Here is a 21,317-nt window from a genome sequence, read left to right on the forward strand (position 1 = left end):
CTGCCCTGAGCAGGTGCCCAGAACGGGCTGGAAGGCGCCTTCGGTCCTCCCGAGAAGGACCAACCCGAGCGTCCAGCGCCGGGGCCACCCATGGGTGAAGCCTGCGAGGGCGGAGGGGCCCGTGGCAGGGGAGAGCCGGGTCGGGGCTGTATCGGGGGTCGGGGGGGGGGGTCCGGCGGAGCGGAGAGCCGGAGCATCACTGGAAGGCGCTGGGGGATGGGAGCGGCACACGCACACGCACACACACATTACCCACATGCACACGCCAGCAGCACCAACAGCCCCTGCCAGCAGCCTGCAATCGCGGGAGCGCCCCGCTCCTCCGCCTCTCCATCCTCCTCCTCCTCCTCCTCCTCCTCCTCCTCCTCCTCCTCCCCCCCCCCGCTGCCCACCGGCCTGCGGCACCCCTCCGCGGCCTCCGGCCCCACCAGGCACAGACAATGACTTCATGCGGATTATGCATCTGAAGAAATCACCAGCTCCCAGCTAGCCACAGGGGGAGGTATCCATGTGTTTGGCAGGGAAGCAGCCTCCCGCTCGCCTGCCTTCTCCCCCTCCGTTCTCCTCGCACCCGGCAGCTGCCTCCTCTCCGCCGATGGTCGCCTCCGGTCCCCCCGCCCGGTGCTGAGCGAGGCCCCGGCGCATCCCCGCTCCCACGCCTGCACCAAGGTACCACCGAGACTATTTTTATCCTCCCCTCCTCCCCCCCTATCTCTACCCCCTTTTGCTTTTCCGGTTCGCCCACCGGTGCCGGGTTCGGTGCCTCTCGCACCCTCCGTGCCTCCCGCTCCCGTCTCCCCCCCCCTCCCCCGGCAGCGAGGGGCTGGTCCCGCTCCCCGCTCCCCCCGTCGCAGCGGCAGCCGCCGTCGCGGAGCAGAACGAACCCAGCTCCGGCCCCGGCCCCCGGCCCTGATTCCAGGTTTGCATCCTCGATTCCTTCATCTGTTTGTCGATGCGCCGGTGCCATTTGGGGGAGGAGGAGGAGGGGGAGCGGGTGGGAGGGGGTGCTGGGGGGGGGGGTACGGCACCCCGGTCCTGCCATGGGATGGGGAGGGCAGAGAGGAGGTGGGAGGGGAGGAAATGCAAGAGGCTGCACCCAGATAAATGTATACATGTATGTATACACACATGTGCGTGCATGTGTATGTGCATATATACACACACAGGCCTGGGGGGGAGAGCCGGGCACAGCACAGCGCCTGCCCCGGGCAAGGGCTGCCAGGCGCATCCCTGCGTGGGGAGGCCACGGGCCGGGCAGCGGCAGCACCCACGAGGCCGCCGTGGCACCGAGCACCCACGGGCTCCCTTCTCAGCAGAGTGGCCACCCCGGGGTGCCGACGCGGACCATGATGGACCTGAAGGTGGACGAGGAGGAGGTGGACAGCGGGCAGCCGGTGAGCATCCAGGCCTTCGCCAGCAGCTCCACCCTCCACGGGCTCTCGCACATCTTCTCGTACGAGCGGCTGTCGCTGAAGCGCGTGGTCTGGGCGCTGTGCTTCCTGGGCTCGCTGGCGCTGCTCGCCCTCGTCTGCACCAACCGCATCCAGTACTACTTCCTCTACCCCCACGTCACCAAGCTGGACGAGGTGGCGGCCACCAGGCTCACCTTCCCCGCCGTCACCTTCTGCAACCTCAACGAGTTTCGTTTCAGCCGGGTCACCAAGAACGACCTGTACCACGCCGGCGAGCTCCTCGCCCTGCTCAATAACAGGTGGGTGCCGGTGCTTTGAGGTGGCCCCAGGTGACGTCTCCGTTTGCCGGGGCAGGCCACCGCGCGCGGCCCCAGCCACCGCACCAGCCCCGCACCACGTGGGGCAGCGAGTGCTGGGGAGCTGCACTCCGTGACTGGCGTGGGCGGCATCTCCTCAGTCTCCGTGAGGAAGCGGATCCTGAGTTAGTTCAGCCCCGCAGCTGGATGCAGCCACTGTGCGGCAACACCGGCAGCGGAGAGCCCCCAGGTCCTGCCACTGCTCCTGGGTACGTGGCTCCCACGCTGGGCTGCCCTGGATGAATTCGGCACACGTGGCTCCCATTCCCAGTGTGTGGCACGTGCAGCAAGGCCAGGGACACCAGAGCCAGCATAAATAGCTCCAACACCCATATCCTGGGTGTCTGGCACACGCAGTGAGGCCGGGGATGCCAGCAGGCGAAGCTGCCGAGCATCACCCGTGCACCAGGACTGGAGATCGGTGCCATTCCTCGGGCCGTGGGACTCTGCGGTGGCAGGGTTCACGGGGAAGCCCCTCGCCCGCCCTCCTCAGCTCATCCCCGTGGCTGTAGCGGCTCCTTCGTGCTGACAAGCCACCGCTGCGAGCCTGGTGCCGGCAGCGAGGCGCCCTCCCTGCCTGTGCCGTTTGCCAGGGGGCTTCACCGCTGCCTGCACTCGTGCCCCAGGGAGGGGTTTACAGCCACGAGAGCGGGGGCTGAGACCCAGCACGCTCAGCCCACATCCCGGTGAGGCCACCAAAGGCACGGGACAGGCGGCTGGGCTGGCCTCAGCCAGGGCCGGTGCTGCGGGACCAGCTCTGAGGCGAGTGGGATGGCTTTGGTACGTGGCCACTGCCCAGCTTCTCCTCCTCATGCCGCCTCTCACGTGCCTCTGGGCCGCTTTGTGCTGTTGAATGCTCTGGAAATGCCACCTGCAAAGTGCCTGGGATTTTGCTGAGCCCACGCCAGGGTCGAGGCAGAAGTGGCTTGCGTGAAGCCCAAATGGCTTTTGCCAGGAGGAGCAGCCACCGCGGTCAGGCCTGAGCTTCTGCCTGCTCTTTCTCCTAAGATACGAGATCCCAGACACCCAGACCGCCGATGAGAAGCAACTGGAAATCCTGCAGGACAAGGCGAACTTCCGAAACTTCAAGCCCAAACCTTTCAACATGCTGGAATTTTATGACCGGGCTGGCCACGACATCCGGGAGATGCTGCTGTCCTGCTTCTTCCGCGGGGAGCAATGCACCCCCGAAGACTTCAAAGTGGTGAGTGCCCCTGTGGCCCCGGCGCAATGCCGCGTTTCCCCCATGCAAGGAGGGTGTTTGTCCACCTGTAGCCGCTCCTGCATCCTTTCAGCTGGGAAAGGACTGGCAGCATCTTCGTTAAGGGGATGTCAGGGGATGCCGCTGGGTTTTAGAGGTCCAGGTTACTCCCCGGGAGCGCGTGCTGCTCGGTGCAGCTGCATGGGGTGCTCCCGCATGGGCAAAGCTCCCCGGGATCACTTGTGCTCTGCAAAGCAGGGTTGTGCGTGCTGGGCTGGAAACCTTGCGCTGGAAACTGCCGTGTGGTGAGGAGGCACCAGCGGAAAAGCAGGGAGAGCCGTGGCGATGGCGCGTGGGGACCCGAGGGAGCCCTGCAATCCCTTGGGGAAAGCAGGTCCCGGTGGCACGGCGCGGCGTTGTGCCCCGCCACGGAGGTTGCATCTCGCGCTGGTGCACGGATCCAGCGCACAATAAAGCCTTTATACCCCTGCGGCTGCCTCTCCCCCATCCAGCTGGGAATTAAACAGTGCCGGCTATTCGGGTGCTGCCTAATAAATTCGGCAGCCGGGGTGGCTGTTCCCGAGCCGGCTGCAGCGTGGAGCGTGCGGCTCTGTGCTGTTCGGGGTCCCCATCCTTGTCCCCAGCCTAGGGATGTCCCACTCGCATCCCACGCCGAGCGAGGATGAAGCCACCGAGCACGCCGAGGTGCCGGCTGGGCGTCTGCGGGGCTGCTGCCCAGGTCCCAGCACGATCCGGGTGATTTTAGTCATCTGTGTTAAATTCCCTCGACAGGCTCTTTACGTAGAGCAGTTTTCTGTTGTCGGCCGTCAGGCATTTTATTTGTTAAATGGAGGCAAGTTGCAGCCCGGAGGGGGCTGGATCCATCTCCCGTGGGGCTGGCTCGTCTCCCGTGGGGCCGGCGAGCGGGGCCGGGTCCCAGCCTGCATGCGGCCACCAGCTGTTTCGACGCCGGGCTCTTCCCGGTGCACGGTCGTGTTTTCTGTGCCAAAGCATCCTCGGGGACCCTCATCCCGGCTCCCTGCCTTCATCTGCCGGGCTGCAAATACCCTGCTTTCTGCATCCCCTCCAACCCGCAAAAGCAAAATAGACTCGCAGCTGGTTTATTATTCCTGCCTGGATTATTCCTTGCAAGCAGGTTGGGATGATTTAATGGATTTGATTAGAAAAAGCTGGCTCTGTGCTATATTTACGTTGCTCTCTGGGTTCCCCTTGCAGCCTCGCACGGGCAGGTCTGCGTGTGGCAGGGCTGGGGATGGTGCTGCCCGCGCACGGGGTCCTGGCAGCTGCCCCGGCTTGCCGAGCTGTTTGGGGGGGTCCCGGGGTTCGCAGAAGCTTTTAGAGGGGTTTGTTTGACAGGTTCATTCCTGCCGCCTCGCTGGTCCCTACTCCCAGCTCAGACCACGTCCGTCCAGGCTGAGCCAGGATCGGTGCCGCTCAGGGCCTGATGGCACCGGGCAAGGCTGGTGGGTGCTGGGGCCCATCACCGGGTGATGCATCAGCCCCCCCAGCCCGCGCTGCCCCGATGGGGGTCCCGCCGCCCCGCGCAGGGGCCGTGTTCACCTCTGCGTTTCGGGAAGCCCCTTGCGTCGCCCAGGCTAGTGGGACGCCCCAAGCGGGTGCTTTTGCAGCCGGTGCTGCCCCTCTCCTCTCGCTGATCCAGAGGCGATGCTGCGTCTGGAGAGGGGCCTTGCCGCGGAGGATTTTTGGGCTGCCCAGACCCCACGGGCTGGGGGGAGCTGCCTGCACGCAGGCAGGGATGGATGTCAGTCCTCTCGCTGCGCTCGTCCCCTTTGCAGTCATTTAACTTCGGTGCCGCGGCCGGTGGGGAGAGCTGGGGGGGGGCCGACGGGGACAGTTGGGGGGCGAGCGGCCGCCCGGGCGATGCCGGCTGCATGCTGATGCTGGCCGGCGCAGGAGGCGACGGGAAGAACCGCGGTTCTGCTGCCAGCGCCGCGGCCCCGACACGCCGCGGCTGCCGCGTTATCTGTCCCCGGCAGAAGGGAGGGCTTGGGGGAGACGGGGCGAATGCAAATGAGGGGCTGCCGTAACCGAAATATCCGGGGTGACAATAAGGCGGCAGGAGACGCCTCCTGCCTACGTCCCCCCCTCACGCTGCCGGAGGGTGGGAGAGCATCGCCGGGGGGGGAGCCACAGCAGCCCAGGGCCCCCCCCCCAGTGCTGGGAGCACTGCCCGTGTGCCCCCCGTGCTGCACCCACCCAGGAGCACCCCACGGGGGCTGTGGGCTGGGTATGAGCCCCCCCACCCCAGCGCACGGCGTCGTCCTGCAGCCAGGACAGGATCCCCGGCGCACAGAGCTGGTGCCGGATGCCGCGGGAAGCCCATCCTGGGATTATACGGGCTTTTCCCATCTTGCGTCATCACCAGGCCGCATCGGGGGGCCCTGGCTTTGTTCGCCCCACCCCATCTCCACCCGCCCTGGCCGCAGGGGCTGGGTGCTGCCCAGCAGCAGCCGGGTGCAGGATGCGGGATGCTCCAGCTGACTGGGCTTGGCCTCGTCCCAAGCAGGGATTGAACCCTCTAAGAAGACCCAGGAGGAAACAATTGCTCCCCCCCTCCCCCAGCTCTGCCCTTGCTCTTCACAGCCCCTCCAGTGCCCACCAAAGCCCCCCCCACCCCCCGCAGCACTCTAGGACGGGGAGGAGGATGCACAGGGAGGTGCAGCTGCCTCCTCTCCCCACCCCAAAATCCTGGCACGGCCCGAAAGCCCGGAGGGGCAAACACAAGGCTGAGGGGCAAGTCCTGACCCTGCTCCGGGGACGGCCCTGAGGGACACGGGCTGAGGGTGTCCCCGTCACCGGGGCCATGCCCGGAGCCTCACGCTCCCAGGGCCACGCGTGGGGGGAGCAGGGGACGGCCGCCCGGTTCCCCTTTGCGGGGAAGGGGGAATCGCCCTCACTGCTGTCTCCGTTTCAGGACTGCGCTCCCCGACGTGCTCATTAGCAGCAGAGATCAATGTTTCACGCCCGTTACTTCATTATTTATAAGTTCGAGCCCTCATTTCTCTGCGGGAAGGCACGGCCCCGCCGGCTCCCAGCTTGCGTTTCCCCTCTCTCCTGTAAAGGGCCCCTGGAGCCCTGCTCATCCCCCACGGATCTGCTCCTCACCCAGCAAGGGAAAGGCCCAGGAGTCCTGTCTCTGGGCTCTACACCCCGTTAATTTGCTTTCCATCCCAGGGAAAAAGGAGAAACCCAGAGTCCAAGCTTCCTCTCCAAGCCCCAGCACGGCCCAGGGGACGGGAATCGGGGTTGCCCCATGTAAAACCAGCGTTAAACCTCGGGACGATGCCCCGTGCTCATGAAGCCCCTTTTTCGGGGGTCGGTGCAGCCAGGGGTGATGCGAGGAACCGTGCCTGGCACGGCGCAATGGCCGTTTGCGGCTTTTCCTTCTCACACCCCGTGAGCCCGTCTCGGGGGGGAGAGCCACGTCCCCCAAGTCCTCGCCGCCGTCCTGCTTTGGGGCACAGTGGCCGAGGCTGGCACGTGAGCTGGGAGCCCCGGGGCAGAGCGCACGGGACATCCTCGATAAACTGCAGAGGATTAAGACCTCTGGACCGTTTCCACGAGGCTCCGGGGCTGAGCTGGCAGTAGGGAGAATTGAGTTTGACACGGAGATCATGCCGCTGCCTTTTGCATCGGATTCTGCATCCTCTGCCCTGGAAATACCGAGTGCACGGAGGAAGAGCAAGGGAGGCAACAGGAAAGATCTGGAGCAGCCCTGGCAAACCCCGACCACACTCCTCCTCTCTTCCTTCCTCCCATCTCCGGAGCAACGCAGTAGCTGCTGTGATGGAGAATGGATCCAGTGGCATCTTATCGTACCCCACCCCGTCGCACCCACCACTTTCTGAACCCCACTGCACCTTGGTGAGCCCCCCTGGACCCCACCAGATCCTGCTGTGCCCCTCTGCACCCCCCCTGTACCCCGTACCCTGCTGAGCCCCAATGCATGCCCCTCTGCACCCCCCAAAGCCCCCTGCTCAGCCCACCTCACTCCAGCTGGTGTGTGTTGGGGGTCAGCTCCTGCCCCCCCCCAGGAGCACCGTGGCTTTTGCCCCCCCCCCCCCCCCAAAAACCCCCTCATCTTATTCAAACCTGCCCCGTTAGTGGGTGCCAGGGTGTCCTCCAGCACCCATGGGAGCTGGGTGCAACGGGGTCAGGCTGCTGGTTTCGGGGTACTCGGACCAGGGGATGCCTCTGGCCTCCCTGCTCTACCTCGACCCTCAGCCCCACAGGACCCACACCCCAGCACCCCCCGGGGGACCCAGGCGTCCGACCCACGGCACCCCGCGGCCCCGCGCGGAGCTGCGGCAGTCACAAGCCCGGGAGCCCCACGGCGAGCGGAGCTCCCCTGCGGCACAGCGTTAGGGGATAATCACAGCGCCGGAGTGAAAAGCATCTCCAACACAGCTGGAGAGACCGGGCGCGGGAATTACTGATACCCAGATATTTCCTGGAGCTTTAGACCGTTAATAAACAAACCACACGGGCCCATCTGGCTCTGGAAAAACAACTTGGGGACCACGCGTGGGCAGCAGGGACGGCCGCTGGCCCCAAATAGCGTTGTCCTCCTGGTTTGGGGCCGGGCCCCGGCGGCACATCGAGCCCCGGCAGCTCCCACCGCAGTGCCTGACGGAGCCGGCGTGTTTACACGTTCTGTAAGACGTTTAAGTGATTTATGTAAATCGCTTTTTAAAGCGGCACACGGGCTCCTAAATAACTTATAAGTGTTTGAAACTGCTTGCGTGTATCCGTTATTTCTGAGCAGCGATTCACCTCCAGCATCCCAGCGGTTCTCCCCGGAGCCCAGTCGCGCCACCCCCACCTGCATCGTCCGCAAATTCCCAGCCGGGCTCACCCTCCGCATCGGCCTCTCTCTGCCGTGGAACAGCAGCATCGTTTGACCCCAGAGGCTGCATCATTTTCCAGACGAACGAAGCAAACCCGGCGGGACATGGGCTGCCTGGTGCAAAATAATTGGAGGTGATGGAGCAGAGGAGAAGCCACGCACGGGACCGCAGCCGTTTGCTGCTGGTGACTCGGCTCTCCCGGGAAGCACAGCGGGTCGGGAGCGCCCCGACTCTGTCGGCTCACGGGCAGCTCAGAGACTTCCAAGCATCACGGTATTTTGCTCAAAGCAAATCACCCAGAGAGCAGCCGTGAGCAGTTCAGCCCTCGGGCGCGGAGCAGAGACACCGGGGAGCGTGTTTCCTCGGCCGCCTCGTTTCCCCGGCTCCATCCAAGCTGTTCCAGCCACGGCCGCCCGCGGGGTGCGGGCAGGAGGATGGGGGATCCCTGGGCTGCTTGTGGCTTCGCTCACCCCGTGCTGACGCTAACGTGGCGACGGCAACTCTTGTTCAAGACCAGTCGCGTTTCGTGCTCATTCTGCAGCGGGACGGCCACGCCGCGGTACGACCCCGGCACCGTTCCTGCATGGGAGCGGTGCCACCGAACCCGCCGTGATCTTGGCTGAGCTGGCGCAGAAGAGAGTCAGGAACAAGCGGGCCGAGGACATCGGCGCTGGGCACAACCCGGCGGGAGGCTGACGCGTGCCTGTGCCTCGCAGCCGCTTCATTAGCAGCTCCGCGACGGAGCAGGTAAATCATTTAGCGCCTCGAACCTCTAAGTGCCGAAGAACATCGCTCCCGCCCGCCCCGGCAGGTGATTAGGAAAGGAGAGAGAAGGACACGCAGAATCAGGATCAGGCCCAGCCGGGAGCCGTTTAGTCCCAGGGGCAACATCCAGCCCCAGCAGCACGCACAGCTGTGCTCAGAGCCCCGGTGCGCAGCAGCACACCCCGCGCAGGAGCGCTGGGCACACCCGGAGGCGTCACGTGCACCTGGAGGTGTCACGCACACCCAAAGCACTTTGCATGCCCGGATATCCCGCACACGCCCGAACCACTTTGCACGCCCGGATATCCCACGCACGCCCAAAGCCCTTTGCGCACCCGGCGGTGGCGTGCACACCTGGGAGCACTTTGCACACCCGGATGCACCACGCACGCCCGGAGGTGTCATGCCAAGAGCTCGGAGCGGCTCAGACGCACCTCAGGCCATTCCTGCTCCTCTTGTGATGCCTTTGCACATAAAGAATCATTAACCAATGAATTATTAATTATTATTAATAAGGTTTAATGGCATCTGTGGCTGCTGGGAGAGATGAGGAGGCTTTCGAGCGTTTTCCGGCCACGACGGAGGCAAGGATGTCACGGCTGCGGGGGGGAACCCTGGGCACGCGTGTCCCACAGCCGCCAGCACCCAAGGGAGCCGCGGGCTGGTAAATGCAGCCCCCGACCGCCACCAGCATGTGGGGATCTTCCAAACCGTCCCCCCCTTCATCGCCCTTCGGTCTTTATCCGAGACGCGGGCGGAGAGGGGATGTCGAAGAATCTGCCCAGGAAACCTCCTGCTGCCGCTTTCCCCCTCGCCCCCCATGTCAAGGAGGGAGAAATGGGGGGCAAAGAGGGGCAGGCGCCCCGAGCGTGCGGAGCCATGCGGGAAGCAGAGATCTCCCCAGGGAGATCCGGGAAATTAACTGTCTCGCGGCCTTTTGCCTCGATTTTAATTTATCTGGCTTTTTATAGATGCCTTTGTTTTATCGCCTGCAGAGAGTTTGGCCGGAGCGGGGGCTCGCTAAGCAGCAGGCATCGCTGCAATTCCCGAAACAGCCCTGACTCGAGAAGCTCCTCACCATCTCAGGCTCTTATTTATTTATACAGGCCCCAACACTTGGATATTATAACCTTTTTTTTTTGGACTTTGGGGGGTTTTTTGCTGTATGGACGGTTTGGTGCATTTGCACCCAGGCTCTTACCGTAAGGGCAGAGACGGGGTGTGGGACAGTGCAGGGGCAGGGTGCTCCCCACTCTCCCCCTGATTTATTGGGGGTTTTAAGCCCCCTTTTCTTTGCTCTCCTGGCAGCACCGTAGCCCAGTAAAGTGATGGGGAGACCCATCCGGAGCAGCCGCACGCCGAGGCTGCGTAACCACCCTGCTTGGATTAGATTAGATTTGAAAACCATGATGTGTGCGGAGCCAGAGCGAGTGAACACGGCAAGAAAACCAGATAGGAATACAATTTTATTTTTTTTTCCCCCCACCAATAAAACCGTCAGCTCGAATCTGCTTGCACGAACTGTCTAAGCAACTGTGAAGGATGTCGGAAAAAATTGCAGCCTGCTTATGGGTAATTCGTGATCGGCAGGAAACACGGAGAGGCATTGGGATAAGTGTCCGCCCAGAATAATCCCAGCCGCCCAGGAATTAGCAGCACCTCGGCGGCAGCATCCTCCGCATCCCAGTGGGGCAGGAGCCGGCAGAGCCCCGGTGACCCCTCCGTGGCACAAAGGGACACCACCGACGAGTAAATCACCCGGAAAGCTCTCAGCATTACAAACTGTTTCAATTACAGGAGCGCAAATAGATCCCCGGCAAGAAGGATGCGGTGGCTGTGGGAGCCGTCACAGCAGACGCGCGGCGAAGGGGCTGGCCGCAGGTCCACGCTCGACCGCTCGCGGAGCTGGGGGGGTCCCGGCTGAGCCCCCCCGAGCCAGCGGGGCTGCAGGTGGCCCCTGTGCCCAGGGCAGCAGTGCCGGCACCCGGCTGGGCTGGCTGGGAAGCGCTCGGCAGCGCTGGCCCAGGGAAGCTTTGAAAGATTAATGGAGTTTAAATGGAAGCGTTTGGAGAGGAGATAAGGCTCATCTGATATGAATCATATGGAACAACGGGAGCCAGGGAGGCCCCGGGTCCATAATGAAGTCCACTTAGCGCATTACTCACCATAATGTGCTTTTTATTAAAGTCCTGCGCTGCAGATGCTGGGTCTGCAGCCGATAACCCAGGGCAGGATGGCACAGGGACCTGGAGCACCCGGCTCCTCCACCCTGAGCCCTGCCACCAAAAGCAGCGGGGACGGAGCGTGCCAGCCCTGCCCGGGCCCAAAATGGGACCTTTGGTTTCCCGTCCCCCGCACGAGCCAGGGACGGGGCTCCCGCATCACCCAGCGCTGCGGCATCACTGGTCCCCACGGCTGGGGCTGGGCTGCCTGGGCCCACGGGGAACGGGGTGGAGAGGAGGCGGAGGTGGGGAATAATACGGAGGAAAAACTCCTTTTTAATCATCAATTTTTCTGCATTAGAATGTGACATGCTAATCCACTGTGAAGCGTCTAATCTGGGGGATAAAGGGCCGGATAACACAAGCTGCGCCCGGCTTGGCTGGCGGAGCAAGCGGCGGCAAGGTGGCAGCATCTGATAAGGGGTGGCAGGATTAGTCCCGGCAGAGATCCTGGCCGCCCGGGCAATCCCACCTTGCTCGGCAGCCCCGACTCTGCCTCTCACCAGGGTCGGGGAGGGGATCTGCAGCTGTGGAGCCATCCCGAAGCGGCTCATCCTGCCCAGAGCAGCGATGGAGGCACCGCGGGTGCCACCACCACGGCAGCTCTGGGTGCTGTGAAGCACCTTCATGGTCCGAGGCACATTGCAAACCTGATTTTTTTCTCCCCTCCAACGCAACGCACCCGGCTGCGTGACGGCAGCAGGACGGCCCAGCTTCAGGGTGCTCATCTGCCCCATCGAATCTGTCCCCCAAACCCTGCTCCTGGCTGCTGGGGGGTCGTACCCCATCGCATCCCTTCCCACCGGTCAGCTCTGACCTCCGGGCACCCCCAGGGGTGCTGCGGGCGGCTCGGCCCCGGCTCAGCCGGTCCTTGGCAGGGACGGGCAGCACCCCCTTACAACACCGAGCGGGTCCAGCTCTCGGGGCGCTTTCTGCGACAGCCTCCCCGGGGCTGGGCTGCCGCTTGCAGGCCTGGGATAACAGAGCTTGCAATGTTGTTTTCTCCTCGCCTCCTCGGGGATTGGTTTATCTCTATGAATAACTCCATCCCGGCTTTGATCTCCTCTGCCATTAAAGCGTGACAGGCTGTGAAATGCGCTGTTGCTGCCGTCAAATCCCCCTCCCGCTTCTCCCCCCGCCGCCTCCATGCTCCCCCGCTCCAGGGAACCTCCTTTCCCGGGCCCGTGACGAGCTGCAAAGCAACAAGCAGGGCCGAACCGCCCCGGGACAGCGGCCGAACGCTATGCCAGAGCCAGGAAAAACCAGGCTCCTTCCACCATCCCGCATCCCTCGCTGCAGCCGGGAGGGGGGCATCGAGCATCCCTGGTCCCCAGCGGTGGGTCAGGGTGCGGTGGCATCATCCCAGCACGCGCTGCCACGGGGGCTGATGTCACGGCTAATTATAGCATCCCCCGTCCCTCTCCCCCGCCAAAGCTTTACCTGAGAGAGGGTAAAAATAACTCCTGGCGAGGGAGGAGCTGGAACGAGCCCAAAGACTTCTCCAGCATCTCCAAAACTTGCTCAAACCAGGACAGCACCCCCCTGCCTGCAGCGTGGGGCCACGGCCACCGTTCGTCCCCAGTGGCGGAGTCAGGACGTGCTCCCCTGAGTGCTGGTGCCACCGTGCTCCTGGCTGTGACCGTCCCTGGTCACCTTCACCCCGGCTCAAGTGTCGGCTCTGGGACAGGTGGTGGTAACCGGAGCCGGCGCAGCGCTCATCCTCACCGCCCCGCACGGCTGCCGGGAACCGGCCCCGGCACTCTGCGCGAGCTGTTTAAGCCGAGCAAGGCAGGTTAACAGCCCCCGCCGATGATGGAGTGTTTTCATTACAGCACCTCCCTCTCCCTGCTGCAATTGCTCCCAGGAAGATACATTAAACCTCCCTGTGCCGTGGGATCGCATCAGCCCCTCGCTCACACCATCAGGGACTGTCCCACGGGGCCCCGGGCAGCACCGCTCGCCTGTTGGTGCCCTGCCAGGACTGAACGAACCCCTTCAGGCTTCACTTCCATTTTCCTTCTTGTCCTCTCCCTCCTACTGACATCGCACAGCAACTCCCTGTCCCGGAGCCGGGGAACACCAGAAACCCCTCCCCGACCTCAGCCAGCTCGTACCTGCTCGCTCCCTGCCAAAAGCATCCTGTCTGCGTGCGATCAGCCCGGCTTGCTCCCACCTTGCTGCCACAGGGCTGAGCCAGCCCAGCACCCCCAAACCCTCCCCAGGTGAAGCCCTGAAGCCTTTATAGCCTGGTGCTGCCCACGGTGCAGCTGCAGCTCATCCCCATCAAAGGCAGAGGACTGGGATGGGACCTGGTCCCCGTGACATGGTGGCTCCCAGCCACCCAATCCACCTCCCCGCTCCATTTCCCAGGATGAGTTTCCAGCTCAGGATCTCTGGGTTGCTCCCAAAAGGCGCGACCTTGGTCTCAGTTTTACGAAATTTCATCCCGTGGCTCTGGCGCTCGTCCCCAAGGTCACCCGCCCTTTCTCCCAGGTACTGACAGCATCCCCAGCTTTGCGGCAGCTGCCAGCGTCCCTCTTGCACAAGGGTCCTCTGGGAATATCGAGCTTAGGGAGCACCAGAACAGACCCCTGGGGGACAACTCGCTGTCACATCGTCAGCCGTAACGTCTCCTTGTGCCGACCGAGCCTGGCCTGGCAGGGATCCCCAGCGCAAGTCCTGCCCAATACACCAGCATCACTTGCTCAGCAAGAGCAGATAACTTTGCACCAGTATCAGGTCAGATTTGTACAAGTTTCCAGGTTGCATTTGTCCACCTGGTTTGGCGGTGCCCGTGTCCATGAGCCAGGATGTGCTCAGGGCCCGGGAGCCCTGCGGTGCATGCGAGGACGGAGGCACAGCAGCCGAACCAGCGGGCTGGGACGTGCTCGTTGCACCCGGGCATCGGCCAAAACCTCCAGCTCTTGCGCATCAAAGCGCTGCTGTATTTAGATGCTCCCCTTCCCTTTGGGCTGGCGATGGAGGCTGCGGTGCTGGGATGGGGCTGGAGAACGCTCTGTGGTTGCATCGGATGCTTTTATGAAGTGCTGAGTGCAGGAAAAAAGCAAACCGCAAGAAGGGGCTGCGCTGCTGCAGGGCTGCAGGGAGGAGACGCCTTTGCTCCCGGCAGCCGGCCTGGCCACCGGCTCCATCCCACCGCCCCAGATCGGGGCTGCCTGCCCAGGACCCCCAGCCCCAGCAGCACAGGGCCTGGACGCCGTCCTCGGGGGGCGTGGTGGCTCCCTGAGCCCTGTGGGGATCCAGAGCACGAGGTGACGCACCATGCGCTGGCTGGGCTCTGCAGGAGGAGTCGTCACCCAAGCCATGACAGCACCCAAATCCTGCCGAAACCAGCCCTGGCTTGGAGGAGGACAGACCTCACACCGCTCGGGACATCGCCTTCGCCGCATGGGGAGATGAGCCCGCAGCGATGGGCGCTGCCGGGGCAGGACAAGCACCACGAGAGCTTGGGGACACCACAGACATCCTTCTGCCCTCGCTGGCACCACCCGGCCAGGCTGTGGCAGGAGATCATCACAGGCATTTTGGGAACACCTCTGGCTCCAGCGGCCCTCGGCATATGGTGGCTCCGGAAACAGCCTGGCTCCCGGCGGGGAGGGCCTGGCTGGAGCAGCCGGTCGGGCTGCCAGGGCCGTGCTGCCCCGCAGTGAGGATGGAGGATGCGGTGTGGGTACGCAGCACACCGGGTGCCTGTGCACACACCCGTGCACACCTGTGTTCACAGGACCTGACAGCCCCTCGGGCCCCCCAAGCAGCCCCGGGAGCTCCCAACGCATTGGTGCTTCTGGAGCCGGCGATGTCTCTGCTCCGTCCTGCCAGCCGCAGCCGGCCGGCCCCGGGGGAGCTGGGGAGCCCGCAGAACCGCCCCTCGCTCCTCCTCTCCTCCTCCCCGCTCCTGATATACCCTCCTCTCTCCGTCCCCTCCGAGCATCCCTCTGCTCCTCTCCCTCACTCCCGCTCACCTCTCGCTCCTTTTCCCTTCTCCGTTTCTCTTCTCTGCACTTGCCCCTTCCCCCTTCCCTGCTGTCCCCCAGCCCCTCTCACCCACACCCCGAGGAACCGACCCACTGTCGAAGACCCCCAGGCTGTGGCAGGGCGGGGGCCAGGATCCCCACGCCGGAGCCGGGACCCCCACGCTGCAGCTGGGACCCCCACGCCGGACAATGCCTCTCCAGATATTCTGCACCATCTCCTTCTCCAGCGAGGAAGGACCAAGAGATGCTGCTGCCACTGGGAGGGGAGAGGATGGAGCAGAGGAGTTCCTGTACGGGCAGGAGGAGGATGAAGAGGAGGAGGAGGAGGACGCGGGGGCAGCCACGGACTTCGTGGCCTTTGCCAGCAGCTGCACACTACACGGGCTGAGCCACATCTTCGTGGAGGGCAGCCTGGGCGCTCGGCAGGCGCTTTGGGCGCTGGCCTTCCTCCTCTCCCTCTCCGTCTTCCTCTACCAGGTGGCCGACCGCATCGTCTACTACCTGGAGTACCACCACGTCACGCTGCTCAGCGAGGAAGACAGCCCCGAGATGACCTTCCCCGCCGTCACCTTCTGCAACATCAACCGTGTGCGGGTCTCGCAGCTCAGCCACGAGGACCTGCTCTACCTGGCCCCCCTGGTCGACTATGAGCCCGGGATGGAGCTGGGCTTTGCCCCGGCCCAGCCCAGCCCTGGGGATGAGGATGAGCCCCTAAATTTGTACGGGTTTTTTAACCGCACTTGCCACCAGCTGGAGGACATGCTGCTGAGCTGCAGCTACCGGGGCGAGCAGTGCGGCCCCGGTGACTTCGCGGCGGTGAGTAGCGCCGAGGCGGCAGGGCACGGGGAGCAGCTCTGGCCGGCACCGTGTCGGATCAGGCGCGGCGGGCGATGCTGTCCTTGCCGGCTCGCTCAGGGACAGGCTGATATTTCAGCCCCGTCTGCCGGCACCTGGGTGTCTCGCTGGAGTTGGGGACGGCACCGGCTGCGGAGACCCACCGGCGGGACACGGAGAGCAGCTCCAGGCTGCGTTTGCAGAGGAGGTGCCTGGCGCCTCCGTCCCCACGTCACCACCGCCCGTGGGGCACCGTGCAGACTGCACTGACCCCACACGTGCCTTGTCCGGGCTGGCAGCAGCTCGGTGGCGTGGAGACACGCCGGCTGCCGGAGGCATTAGCTGGAACAGCCGAGGAGGCACGGGGTACTCAGGGGCTGCTCAGGATCCCGTCCAGCCCCGTTCTCTGCAGGGATGGAGGAGGGCTTGGAGGAGGTGCTGGTGCAGGTGTGGGGCTGAGTGCTGCCATCTCGGGGAGCTGGGGCTGCCGTGGGGTCTGTGGGGTCGAGGTGCTGTAAATCTGCCGGGCGTCTGCTCTGAGTCCATGGCATCCCTGTGCCTTGGTGGGGAACGTCAGCTCCTCCACCGGGGCAAAGACAGGCAGCTCCACCGGTGAGAGACACGCTGTAGGGCGGGAGCCCAAGTTGGATCCTACCCCCAGGCTGGGACAGCTGCGTTTCAGGGCCGGTGATGCCCCCCCGGCTCCGGGCCGTGGTGCCGGCAGCAGCGTGGTGCCGCAGAGGGGCCCCAGCCTCAGCCCCGTGTCCTCTCCCACAGGTCTTCACCCGCTATGGGAAGTGCTACACCTTCAACGCGGGGCAGGACGGGAAGCCCCGGCTCATCACCATGAAGGGGGGCACCGGCAACGGCCTGGAGATCATGCTGGACATTCAGCAGGACGAGTACCTGCCAGTGTGGGGGGAAACAGGTAACCCACCACCCCAGCGGGTCCGCTCGGTCGCCAGCAGCTCCCAGGGTGCTTCCCAGCCCCTTCCCGGCTCCCCACCCCATGGGCCACCCTCAGGCTCCCTCCTCTTCCCTCCTTCCATTTTTCATCACTTCGGGCCCTTTTCTTTCCTTTTTTCCTCCTTGTCTTTGCTCTTCGCCATGGCAACTCCCCATCAGTTTAGACAAGCAGCCACCACTTGTTTATAAATAGAGGCAAACACTTTCCCTGCCGCTCTCCCCGGGTGCTGGAGCAGGAGGGTCAGAGGCGGAGGGGACAAGGACGTGGTGTAGCAAACGGGTGGACAGATGGATGGACACGTGAACGAACAAATTTGCCCGGGGGAAGGGTGGGAGACAGGAGAAGTTTCGGTGCCTCTTGCAGCAGGGTTCGGTGCAGCCCTGCGGAGCGGGGCACAGCACTGTGCTCACCCCGCTTCTCTCTGCCGCAGACGAGACCTCATTCGAAGCCGGGATCAAGGTGCAGATCCACAGCCAGGACGAGCCCCCGCTGATCGACCAGCTGGGCTTCGGGGTGGCGCCTGGCTTCCAGACCTTTGTGTCCTGCCAGGAGCAGCGGGTAGGGCCCGGGGGGGCCGGGGGGGGCCCGGGGTGCCTCCCTCCCACCCTGCGCGGTGGGCTGGACCCGCCGTGGGACACTGAGCCCTGTGCCCCCGTGTCGGGTGGAGAGGGGGACCCGGCCCTGGGGACCGATGCAGCGAGGGTGTCTGTCCTCTTGCCGTGCTGGGAGGCAGGGGGGTGGTGCTGGGCCTCTCTCCTCACTCCTGGCTTCTGCCCCCTCCCAGCTTATCTACCTACCGCCTCCCTGGGGCGACTGCAAGGCCGTGGCGGGCGACTCGGAGTTTTACGACACCTACAGCATCACCGCCTGCCGCATCGACTGCGAGACCCGCTACCTGGTGGAGAACTGCAACTGCCGCATGGTGCACATGCCAGGTGAGCCCCAGGCACGGCAGGATCTGGCCCCCGCTGGGCTCAGCCCGCCGACACGGTCCCACCGGAAAACCTGCTCTCTCTCTCCTCCAGGCGATGCCCCTTACTGCACCCCGGAGCAGTACAAAGAGTGCGCAGATCCGGCCTTAGGTGAGGCTGCCTGGCCCTGTGGGACTGAGCTGCGGGTGTTGGGTTTCCCCATCTCTCCATCTCCCTCTCCCCCTGCCCAGATTTCCTGGTGGAGAAGGACAACGAGTACTGCGTCTGCGAGATGCCCTGCAACGTGACCCGCTACGGCAAAGAGCTCTCCATGGTGAAGATCCCCAGCAAAGCCTCCGCCAAGTACCTGGCCAAGAAGTACAACAAGTCGGAGCAGTACATCGGGTAATGAGCTGCGGCCACGGGCGTGGGGCGGCATCGTGTCCGTCCATCCCAAACCTCATCCTGACGCTGCTTCCGTCCTGCACAGGGAGAACATCCTGGTGCTGGATATCTTCTTTGAAGCCCTGAACTACGAGACGATCGAGCAGAAGAAGGCGTATGAGGTGGCCGGCTTGCTGGGTGAGTGCTCTGGGTCAGTAGCCGTGTTGGGGGCCCCGTGGCAGCACCCAGCCGGCATCCTCCAACAAGGTGGTCTCATGTTGGCCCCGTGCACCACGGCCCTGTTCCCGAGGCACCGGCATGTGCCGACAGCGTGGATGCAGAGCGGGGCACCTCGCCACCACGGCCAGGCACCGGTCGCAGCAGCGATGAGTTCTGCCCCGCCACGTGTGCCAGACTTGAACCCCACTGACGGCTTCCCTCTGCTCTGCAGGTGACATTGGAGGCCAGATGGGGCTGTTCATCGGGGCCAGTATCCTCACGGTACTGGAGCTGTTCGACTACGCCTACGAGGTGAGTGTCTGCCATCCCACGGCTGCCAGGGGACCCAGGTTATCCCGGAGCGCCGAAATGCTCGTGCGGGACGTGGGGCAGAGCAGCCTGTGAGCCCCCACGGTACTGAACTCTGGCTCCCGCAGGTGATAAAGCACCGGCTGTGCCGGCGGGGCAAGTGCCGCAAGAATCACAAGAGGAACAACACGGACAAGGGCATCGCGCTGAGCATGGACGATGTGAAACGCCACGTAAGTGCCGGGCATGCTGCAGGAGCCGCCGCTCCCCTCTCGCAGCTTGAAGGCTGCCCCAGATGTGTGGGGTGGGGGGGTGTCACCTTTTTGGGGAACACTTGGGAAGGGAGCAGAGGCACCAGGCTGAGATGCTGTGGGGAGACAGGACTCGCTCTCTGCGGTGGTCTGGGTGAAACCAGAGCCCACAACATCCCATCCATCCTCTGCTCTGCAGAATCCCTGTGAAAGCATACGGGGCCACCCAGCAGGCATGACGTACGCAGCCAACATCCTACCTCATCACCCGGCCCGGGGCACCTTTGAGGACTTCACCTGCTAACCGACGTCTGGATGTACAACCTGAGCTACCAAAGCCCTCCGGAGAGCTGCCCTTCTCCCTGCGAGCGCCAGCGGAGAAACACATCTAGGGGACCTTGCTCCTCGCCACGGTGGGACATGGACAAGAGCGACGGCCTCGGATTTCGGGGCAGGCGGTCGGGTCGGGTCACGCTCGAACCCGGCGCGCAGCCCCCGCGGCAGCTGCTCCGCGCCTGCCCCGCTAGTTCAGAGACTCGAGGATGCTCCAGCCCGGCCATCCTCGCGGCGCGGGGAGCGACACGCACAGCGGGCTGGGGCACGGGCCTGCCCCGTCTCCTCCCCTCAGCTCCCCTCGGCCTTTTTAACTAGAAACCCAGAAGCCAAGAAGAAGCAGCCGTTCGGCCGCAGAGTCTCCATCCACAGCCCTGTCCGTCTGTCCATCCATTGTCTCCATGCCCATCCTGCTCCAACGCCTTGGCCGGCGCTTGCTGGGACCCCCATGCCCGGCAGGAGGGATCATCGAGGAGCCCCACAGCGTGCCCGGCAGGCCCGGCAGCAGGTTCGGCAGTCCCAGGAGAGCCTCGTTGTCCCCTGGGACCGCGGCGTCCCGCAGCCCACCCTCGCCTGGGCGCTCCCGGCCACTCCATGCGCATGAAGACGGGGCGCCTCCACCTCTCCGAAACGTCTTCCTCGGCACCCTGCCCCAGGGACGGCAGTGCCCGGCCACCGAGCTCGCTGGCCAGCCACGATTGCCAGAGGGGACTCGGCCGGGGGTGCCACCTCGGCACTGAAGACCCTGCTACCTTCCCTCGGCCGCCTCGGGTCGGGCGACGGTGTGGTCTCCCTGCCCGTCTCTCCTGGGCTCCGCGCAGCCCAGCCAGCGCCAGCCCTGCCCCGCAGTCCCTCCCGTCCCCAGGGAACCTGGGGCTACCCCGTGCGGCCCCCAAAAACAGCCATTCTCGGGGAGAAAGGCAGAAGGAAAACTCCTGGCCCCCATTTCGGCTGCAGCCACCGGCCCGGCTCGGCCAGGGGTACCACGCGGGACAGCCCCTTGGCACCGCTTTGGCCAGGCGGGCACAGGAGCCCCAGCACCAAAAGGGTTCATAGGTTAAGGGACACCCCATGGCACAGGGTGCTCTGGTCCACGGGACCGCAGGCTCCCACCCCGCTGAACCCCCCGACAGCGGCTGTCCCTGGGCACCACGAGCCCTGGGCATCTTCGGGGCGCCTGCCGGCTCGCTGCCCCGGGACCACCGCTGCTCCTCCCGTCGCTGCCCTCTCCCCGGCACGCAGAGACCTGCCCTGGCAGCCGGGGTCCGGCCGTCCGGCACCGGCCAAGTCTCTGCTCCCCGGGCCCGCAAGCGCACCGCCATTTCGCTCTCGGGTCGGTGGAAATCGGCCCCCCCAGCCCCTGCCAGCCCCCAGGCCCTGCACATCAAGCAAGAGCCCTCTCAGGGCTGAAGTGCTACTTATCTTTAAGAGCTTTTGCAATAAGTCTTTTTAGTAATTATTATTTCTAAACTGCAGTTTTAGTTTTATTATTGTCATTATTATTATTATTATTGTTATTATTATTTGCTTCCTGACCAAAATTAGGAACTGGGGGGTCAGTCCTTTGTATCCAGCGATCGCCCAAAGATGACGGGTCGGCCACATCCATAAATTTTCTTATGGATTTTTCCTAACGTTTCATTGCGTTTCATTTATTTATTTTCTTTCTTTCTCTCTCTTTCCCATTAAAGCTTTTAAAGATGGGGCTGGGATTTGACCTTGACACACTTTTCTGTTTCTATTATGTCATCTGCATTTTATATTTCTTATATATAATATATATGACTATATATATATGTGTACATATATATATATCTCTCTATATATGCATACCAGTGTAGATACCCATCTAGTAGCATTTAGGCCTTGTTCTTGTGCCATTTTTTTTTTTTTTTCTGTTACTGATCTCTGAATGCCTTCAAGTGTATAAAGTGTTGAATTCTCTCTGGTATCTGTACTATGTACACACATTTTCATAGGAAGCACAATAAGATGACAGATGCATTGTACATCAATACCTGCTACTCTTAACGATGATATAAAGGATGATATAACTCATGAACACTGAGCCTTTCTCTCTTGCTGAGCTGCTGGAAACGCTCCCCAAGGAGGGAGGCAGGTGGGGACGGCATCATCCCGGGATGTTCTTGAAGGCGGCACTGAAATCCTGGAGCCAAGACCAAAAGGAGGTGGGGGAGGATAAAGCCTGGGTCCAGACTTCCAGCACTGTCTTTAAACGCGCACACGAATACCAGCAACATCAGAGCTG

General features: G+C 63.5%; 1 protein-coding gene across 6 annotated transcripts; it reads left to right on the forward strand.

The window, feature by feature from the left end:
* The first annotated feature begins 268 nt into the window (after positions 1-268).
* On the forward strand, positions 269-20,682 carry ASIC1 (acid sensing ion channel subunit 1). Of its 6 annotated transcripts, XM_054806958.1 has the most exons (13): positions 883-919; positions 1,317-1,394; positions 1,652-1,711; positions 2,777-2,972; positions 16,452-16,602; positions 17,072-17,199; positions 17,426-17,576; positions 17,667-17,723; positions 17,804-17,957; positions 18,043-18,134; positions 18,388-18,467; positions 18,593-18,697; positions 18,915-20,682. In XM_054806958.1, the coding sequence occupies exons 4-13, from the start codon at positions 2,874-2,876 to the stop codon at positions 19,017-19,019; spliced, it is 1,122 nt and encodes a 373-aa protein (XP_054662933.1). In that variant the 5' UTR covers positions 883-919; positions 1,317-1,394; positions 1,652-1,711; positions 2,777-2,873; the 3' UTR covers positions 19,020-20,682. The 6 variants fall into 6 exon arrangements, with proteins under 6 accessions (XP_054662930.1, XP_054662929.1, XP_054662932.1 ...); XM_054806955.1 differs by lacking the exon at positions 883-919 and adding an exon at positions 269-669 and having other exon boundaries at positions 1,314-1,711; XM_054806954.1 differs by lacking the exon at positions 883-919 and adding an exon at positions 269-669 and having other exon boundaries at positions 1,317-1,711.
* Positions 20,683-21,317: the final 635 nt, after the last annotated feature.

This window comes from Grus americana, chromosome 31, assembly GCF_028858705.1.
Source record: "Grus americana isolate bGruAme1 chromosome 31, bGruAme1.mat, whole genome shotgun sequence".
In the NCBI taxonomy this organism is placed as follows: Eukaryota; Metazoa; Chordata; class Aves; order Gruiformes; family Gruidae; genus Grus; species Grus americana.